Source organism: Moschus berezovskii, chromosome 20, assembly GCF_049115385.1.
Source record: "Moschus berezovskii isolate FMDL1 chromosome 20, NW_MosBer_1.0, whole genome shotgun sequence".
NCBI lineage: Eukaryota > Metazoa > Chordata > Mammalia > Artiodactyla > Moschidae > Moschus > Moschus berezovskii.
The window spans coordinates 46,168,672-46,175,818 of NC_142479.1; the positions used below are offsets into that span (position 1 = coordinate 46,168,672).

The 7,147-nt window shown below is 65.0% G+C and overlaps 1 protein-coding gene across 1 annotated transcript; it reads right to left on the reverse strand.

The window, feature by feature from the left end:
* Positions 1–246: 246 nt before the first annotated feature.
* On the reverse strand, positions 247–5,642 carry RNF112 (ring finger protein 112). Its single transcript, XM_055407406.2, has 14 exons — positions 5,459–5,642; positions 5,239–5,279; positions 4,451–4,739; positions 3,983–4,189; positions 3,743–3,871; positions 3,466–3,570; positions 3,011–3,061; positions 2,700–2,756; positions 2,549–2,623; positions 2,356–2,473; positions 2,066–2,232; positions 1,939–1,992; positions 1,754–1,828; positions 247–1,620 (listed from the first exon to the last, which is right to left on the reverse strand). Exons 1-14 carry the CDS (start codon positions 5,510–5,512, stop codon positions 1,150–1,152), a joined length of 1,893 nt encoding a protein of 630 aa, XP_055263381.1. The 5' UTR covers positions 5,513–5,642; the 3' UTR covers positions 247–1,149.
* Between the last annotated feature and the right edge of the window lie 1,505 nt (positions 5,643–7,147).

The following is a 7,147-nucleotide window of genomic DNA, read 5'->3' on the forward strand; positions in this document are numbered from 1 at the left end:
CCACCTCCACCCTTGGATGGAAACCAAGTGACAACCTTCCCCAGGACCAGCTAGGTGGGAGAGACGACGGGAGTGGGACCCAGTTCTAGTGGGTGGACAAGCCCTTGGCCTCTAGGTCTCTGGATTTTGGCCTCTTCCTGTCCACAGGTCCCCATCATGGAGCGCCTGGGCTCACTGCCCAGTCCCCAAAGCCCCATGGAGGCTGAGCTCTGGAGCTGCTTCAATGATTTACTGGGACACTGACACTCAAGCACACACGTTTTATTTTTTGTAGGATGCACCCATTAATCCTTCGCAGTTTAATAGCCTAGAAGTCTCCTCCTGGGGCTCTCCCGTCCTCCTCAGGCTTGTCGTGGGGCTGCATTCAGGTCTCCTGCCAACAGGCCCGAGGGGTCTCCCCAGGGTCAGGGGGCACTGTGGTCCGTGGACCTGTCCCCCCAGGACTTTCCTAGAATCTGCAATGAGGGCTGTCGGTGTAATTCAGCAACTACTGGTGTTTTTCTTTGGCTCTGACCCATTGCTGGGACGGCATTCCACAGAGAACGTGGGCACTGACCGGACTGGACAAAAGGCATGACCACAAGGGACACATAAGGGGCCCTGCTCTCAGGCCACATGCAGGCTCCCCGGGGCTGCCAGAGGAGGGGCGGCCCCCGTCCTGCTGGGGTAACTTTGGGAGGAGTCTCCAATCTGGGGTTAGGCCACTGTGTGCCGCCTGGTTGGGGACACCCGTCCCATTCTCAGCCCTTCTTTGGGGCTCCTGATCACCAGGACCCCCCATCCTGGGGCTGCTTCCGTCTCTGAAGGTGAGGCTTCAGAATGGTGCCCTCCCAGCCCCACTGCAGTCCCAGGAAAGAAGCCAGGGTGGAGAGGGTGGGTCACGCTCTTGGTGGGAAACCCTGGGCCCGTTCATCTAGGAAGAGAGGCAGGTCTGGGACTGTCTGGGACAGAAACAGCCCAAGGCTTTGTTCAGGCCCCTCCGGGCCCTGGGCCCTCTCGATTTCTTGGTGACTGCAATTCTGTCACCACCCAGATGGGCCATTCATCCAGGATAGTGTGGTACACAGGGGCCCTTGGATCAGCACCCCCAGCCCTCTCCCACATCCGCTCCTCCCCCCAGCATCTAGCCCTGGAGCATCCAGACGGGGGTCACTCCTCCTGCAGCAGGGGCTCCCGGTCCCCCTCCTGCACCCTCTCATCTTCCTCCTTCTCCATGCAGCCCACCGTGGCCGCCAGTCCAGCACCTACACCTCCCCCGACCACGGCCGCCCCCGTGGCCCCCACTGCAGCTCCCGCAGCCACCATCCCAGCCTCTGCGGCCAGCGCTGCTGCGGCCATGCCCGCGCCCACCACGCCCCCCGCCAGGCCCATGAGCCCCGCGCCCACTGCGCCGCCAACGGCGGCCAGGTGGCCACAGAAGCGCACGGTGTAGGAGTCCATGAAGGCCTTGGCCTCGGCCTGCAGCTCGGCCTCCAGGGCCTCTAAGGTCTGCTCCCTCCCAGTGCACAGCAAGGTTGCCCCGTGCCGGGCCAGCAGCGTGTCCTTCTGGGCTGACAGGAGGTTCCGCATGGTGTCCGGCAGTACCCGGAGTGCAGAGAATATGCGCTTGGTGGCTGCGTCCTGTGATGGAGGAGGAAGAAGGGGCCTGACCCAGAGCCAAGTGCCTCCCACCAGACCCCAGCCTGGGCTCCTCCTACACAATGCCCGGCTCCTTTCCTGCAGGACGCCCAGGCTCCCAGCAGGCCAGGCTCACCTGCTGCCGCACGTACTCCTCAAACTCCTTCTTGGCAGCTTCCACCGTCCTCAGGTCGTGCAGCTGGGCGGCCATCTGTCCAGGGGGAAAACCCGGCTGCCTCCCTCCTTCGCCCCGTCCCCTGCTCCATCCAGAGGAGTCTGGCCCACCGCCCCCACCCCCACGTCCTCCCCTCAGCCCCGTACCTCATCTGGGGATGCGCAGCTGGGCCCCGTCCTGCCCATCCAGCCTGAGAGGTTCTGTAGAGACAGCGGTAGGGGGTCAGGGGGTGCAGGGGCAGCAGGTGTCCAGGGCTCCAGGGGGCTTTCACACCTTGACCTCCTGAGCCAGCTGCTGCCCCGTGAGCAGGCGTCGGTCCCCCCGGGCCGCAGGGCGCCCCTCGCTCCAGTAGCCTGGGCAGCGGCTCTTGGCGTGCTGGGGGGCCGCACTCAGCACGTCAGCCACGTAGGCGCGCAGGCGGCCGGCATCGTCATCTGTGTCTGAGGAAGAGATCCCTCATGCAGAGGAGCCCGGAGCAGGACCGGCTTTAGGAGGAGAGAGGGTATCAGGCCGGGCGCCCAGAGGAGGGCAGGCCAGGGAGTCCCTGCTCCAGGGACACTCACCGCCTGAGCTTCCATGACCTCGGCTCGCCCACCGCCGCCCAGGAGCCGGCAGGAGGTAGCAGCGGACTCTCCTCCCTTGGAGCAGCCCCTGGACCTTGGGGTACTTGCCGGATGATTTCTAAAGGAGTGGGAGTACTCTGAGCTAGCTCCCTATACCTGCCCCATTTGCCCGGCCCTCCGTCCCCTCCCTCACCTGGATGACGTCGCCCACGTGACCCTGCCAAGCCTTGCTGGGGTGGGAGGAGTCACGAACTAAGAGGTCCAGGTGCTGGAAGAGAAGGGGTGCTGAGAGCAGCAGCTGGGGCGTCGGGGTCTGGGCTCCAAGTCCAGACACAGGCTCTCACCTGGATTGGCACCATGCCATAGTGTCTGCCCATCACCTCAGCCACGTGGACAAACGTCTGGGGACGGGGCACAGGGGTCACAACTGGACCACTCCAAGGATGTGCCTCCCAGCCCCCGGAGTAAACTCCCACACCCTCTCAACTCCCAGCCCAGGACCCTCCGGCCTCTCTTCAGCCCCCAGCCCACAGCCCTGCTCCAGGTCGCGAAACCCTGGGACAGAGCCGGGCAGCACTCGATTCCAGCTGCCCAGTCCCCTGCCTCACAGTCAACACAGGGTCAGGGAGCAGCCCCAGGCTAGCTGTGCCCTCACCTCCAGGTGCTCCAGATCTGTGTCCTTCAGCTCCTGAGAGGCCGTGAGGATCTGCAACCAAGGAGAACAAGGTGCGGGAGGGGCTGTGACGACAAGGAGATGCTGGGAGGACCCGGGCAAGGAAGGACCTTCAGGTGGACCGTGGGGCTCAGGATGTCGGAGGGATCAGCCGGGGGGGAACTTTCCCCCTTGCACCCTTCAGTGGGGCGGGACTGGCCTGACCTTGGTGGGGTGGAGAATAGGCCGGGGAATGGTCCACAGACCTTCAGCTGCCCCAGGGACCTTCAACCGAACTTTAGGACAAACACATTCCCAACTTCACTGAGGTCACCCCCTCGCAGAGGCACCTCCAGAATCTGCTCTGGGGCCAAGGTGACCTTCTTTGGTGGGACCAGGCTGGGCTGAGATGGCCCTGGGAAGGTGGAGAGAACCTTGAGGAGCTGGCAGAGGCTCACCTGGTAGGAGCTCAGCATGGAGGTGAGGGCGCATAGCCGGGTCCTTGTTTCCCTGCTCAGCTCCGGGCTCATGACGTCCCCCGTGTCCACCAGGAACACGGCCACCTGCGTGGAGTGTGAGCCATGGGTCAGCCTGCCAGGCACCTCCCCGACCCTGCCCCTTCCCACCCCGCCTTCTCATCCTGGCTCCCAAAGCTTTCCTGCCCACCACCCTCTCTGCTCCCGCCCCCCGCACTGCCCGAGTCGGCCCGGACCCCTCTGTCCCTTCACCCCTCACCTTCCTCCCCTCCTTCCCCAGCAGGAAGGGGTGGCTCCACATCCAGATGCCCCTGGAGAGGCCGTTGGCTCCCCACCGGAACCCCTGCCCGGAGCCCCCGCCCCTCGGCCAGCCGCCCTCGCCGGACGCCTGAGGGGCAGAGAAGCAGAGCAGCTTTGGACCATCCGGCCCTGCTCCCTTCGCCAAGCCCTGCTGGTACTGTGGCCCTGACCCCCAGCCCCCACCCGGCGCCGCGCTCACCAGGCCGGGCAGGCCCTGGAGCAGGTGGTTGAGGAGGAAGGTCTTCCCTGAGTGTGGCCCCCCCAGGACAGCGAGAAGGCAGACGGGGGTGTCCCTGGCCAGCGGGTGCTTCAGGCAGCGGTTGATGGCGCCCATTCGCAGGATGAGGCCCCCCGAGGCGTTGATCCGCACCAGCAGCAGCGGCTCCGCCCGCACAGCGCAGGTCTCCTGGGCCCAGAGACAAGTCTCCCTGAGCACCAAGCTGGAGCGAGCTCGCCCCGAACTCCGCTCCCTCCGTCGCCACGCCCCATAGCCCCGCCCCGTCGCCACGCCCCATATCTACTCCCCTCCGTCGTCCCGGCCCAGGCCGGCATGCTCGCCTCCTCCGCCCCGCCCCCTCCTCCGCCCCGCCCCCTCCTCCGCCCCGCCCCCTCCTCCGCCCCGCCCCCTCCTCCGCCCCGCCCCCTCCTTCCAGGTCCAGGCCGGCACCTGCAGCGCGGCGGCGGGCAGCGGCCTCTGCGGCAGGAGCCTCATCCTCTCCCCCAGGCCCCGCAGGCCCTTCCTCCGCTTGCAGGTCTTGCGGCACTCGGGGCAGCAGGGCGGCCCGCAGCCAGGCACGCGGTGGGTGCTGAAGCACCGCGGGCAGAAGTCGTGGCCACAGTCCAGCGAGATGGGCTCACGAGGCCTCTCCAGGCAGATGGAGCAGGCGGGCGGCTCGCGGGGCGCTGTGGGCCGGGACCCCAGCCCCAGCTCCAGCTTGGGGAACGGCGTGTGGGACCTGGGGATGGCGGGGGGTGGGGTGGGGACCCCAGATAGTGGTGAGAGGGGCCCCCGAAACGAGGAACCCTGGATGGAGCCGTCGCGGGTAAGTTCCCGCCCGGGTCTGGCCTGTTTCTAACCCTCCAGGAAGGGAGGCAGGGGCGGGCAGACAAGATGGTGCCGGCTTCTGGCATAGATGCCACGGAAATCCACCCCCACGGCCTCCTGCTTCGAGGGGAGGGGTCCCTCCAGGGGTCACCTACCCCTACCCCCTCGCTGCAGTGACCTCAACACGCTGGCCCTACGGACATAAGGGGGCTCCAGCAGCGGGGCAGATGGCTCTGGGAAGATTCCAGCGCTGAGCTGGCACCGGCTTCGTGAGGCACCCACCTGATTTCCCGTCCTTCTCTCCACAGCCCGGCAGAGCCAGACTCATGTTGCCTCCCCTGGGACAGGCCTCCGTGCTCCCAGCCAGCCCACCCACATGGCCCCCACCTGCCGCCAGGCCCTCCACTTACCAACTGTTGCTGCTGTTCCCCATGAAGCTCCGTTTTCTCTCCTTGGAGAAAATTTGGGAGAGAAAACCCCAAAAATGTTATTTAGAAGAGAATCCAGAGTTCTATCTTCATCCTGGGTTTTAGATGCCCCCATCCCCCCTCTGGAGACCCATCCCCCCCAAGGGGGCCCCTTCCCAGCACCCCCCCACTTCCTCCCCAGATCTCAGGACCAAGACCTTGCCTGTTTGCCAAGCCGGTGACAAAAGGAAATGACTGACAAGGCGGACCTCGGCATGGGAGGCTGGCGGCGGCAAGGATCCCTGAGCAGAGAACAGGCCCAAGAGACCTTGCCGGCGCTGAGGATGGCTCTTCTCCTGGAAGCGCTGGTGGGGCTGTGGCAGGTGGAGGCTGGTGGTGGGGGAGGGTGGTCTCCCCGGAGGAGACGACTGGGCAGGGCTGGGAAATGGATGTGACAGTCGGGAAAGAGGAGGCTGCCTCTGGACTCACCCCAGGGGGAGGAGACAGGACTGCGGGAACCAGGGCTCCGGAGGAGGGAGGGATGAGACGAGCTGAGCCCAGAATCCCTGGCAGAGGCTGGGATGCAGGCAAGCGAGGTGGTGAGTCGCCATGGAGACGAGGGAAAGATAAGGACAGGGCGGGGGAGGGTGAAGGGAGAGCGAAACCATATGGGTGTGTGGCAGACATGGAACTAGGCTGGCACTGCCCCTGCTGGCCCAACGGGTCTCTTCCCGGGCTGCGGGCAGGGGGTACAGAAGATAGAAGTGTGGGAACCGGGAAAGCACGTGGTGGGTGCTGACACAGAGCCCCAGACGGTCTCCTTCCTCCTGTGGACGGTCGTGGCGGGCATCGGCTGGGGCCCATGATGCTACCCACAACGTGTGGCCTACAAGACCCTCCCCGGCGGTAGTCCCTCGTCCGGGGTCATCCCTCCCCTAGAGTCGGCCCAGCTCTGCCTTCCTCAGCCCCCTGGGCTGCTCTGACATTGGCTCTTTGTCCCGTGGTGTCTTCCTCTCCCACTGAGTTATCCCTGGACCCTCTAGCTGCCTACTGACCGGGCCCCTCCCACTCACCCTGCAGTGCACCACTAGCCCAGACCCCTGAGCACAGCTGACCCCTGGCTGCTCAAACACCTGCCACAGCTCCGGCTCCGTACGACCATTAGATTGGAATCCAAAGTTCCTAGTCTGCACCCGAGGGCAGGAACCTCTGTGAGCAGTCCTCCCTCCTCCACCTCCAACCTCCACCCAGGGTTCCCCGTGACTGTAGCGGGCCACCAGGCCCCTCTGTCTATGTGTGTTACTCAGTCATGTCTGACTCTTTGTGACCCCGTGGACTGTAGCCCACCAGGCTCCTCTGTCCATGGGATTCTCCAGGCAAGAATACTGGAGTGGGTTGTTATGCCCTCCTCTAAGGGATCTTCTCAACCCAGGGATTGAATCCAGGTCTCTGGGGGCACCAAGCAAAGGCAGGGTACTCGGATCTGCATTACTGGGGAGGCTGGGCCAGCAAAGGGGTGGGGGTGGGAGGACAATGTTTCTCACAGGGAGACTGAGAGGTGGAGGAGAGGCCAGGAGCGGGGCGCACAGGACCCCCTGCAGCCTATCCCTCAGTCCCTGTCCCCAGGGCCCTCTCTGGCCCAGGAGGTCATAGTCTAGCCAGCAGCCTCTGGGTACTGTCCAGTGGGTGAGCCCAGACTCAGCTGCCTTCGTGGCTGGGACCTTCCCAAGCCCTGAGGGACAGCAGGATGTGCTGAGTACCCACCCCCACCCCCCAGGGCCACCAGTCCCCTCTCATCAAGGCAACTCCTGCCCTGCCCAAGACGACATAGCAGAACAATCATCCCACACCTGCTTAAATTTAGGGTCACACCGTATCACCAAGAGCTGCCTCCCCTGGTCCCCACAGCACA

What these genes read in the sequence shown, in the direction of transcription:
- RNF112 (XM_055407406.2), bottom strand. Translation starts at nt 5,512, where the DNA reads ATGCCGAGGTCCGCCTTGTCAGTCATTTCCTTTTGTCACCGGCTTGGC. An exon ending in TGCCCGCCGCCGCGCTGCAG is followed by an intron (nt 4,190 to 4,450) that starts GTGCCGGCCTGG and finishes CTCTGGGCCCAG; the next exon opens with GAGACCTGCGCTGTGCGGGC. An exon ending in GCTGCGCATCCCCAGATGAG is followed by an intron (nt 1,829 to 1,938) that starts GTACGGGGCTGA and finishes CCCCCTGGACAG; the next exon opens with ATGGCCGCCCAGCTGCACGA.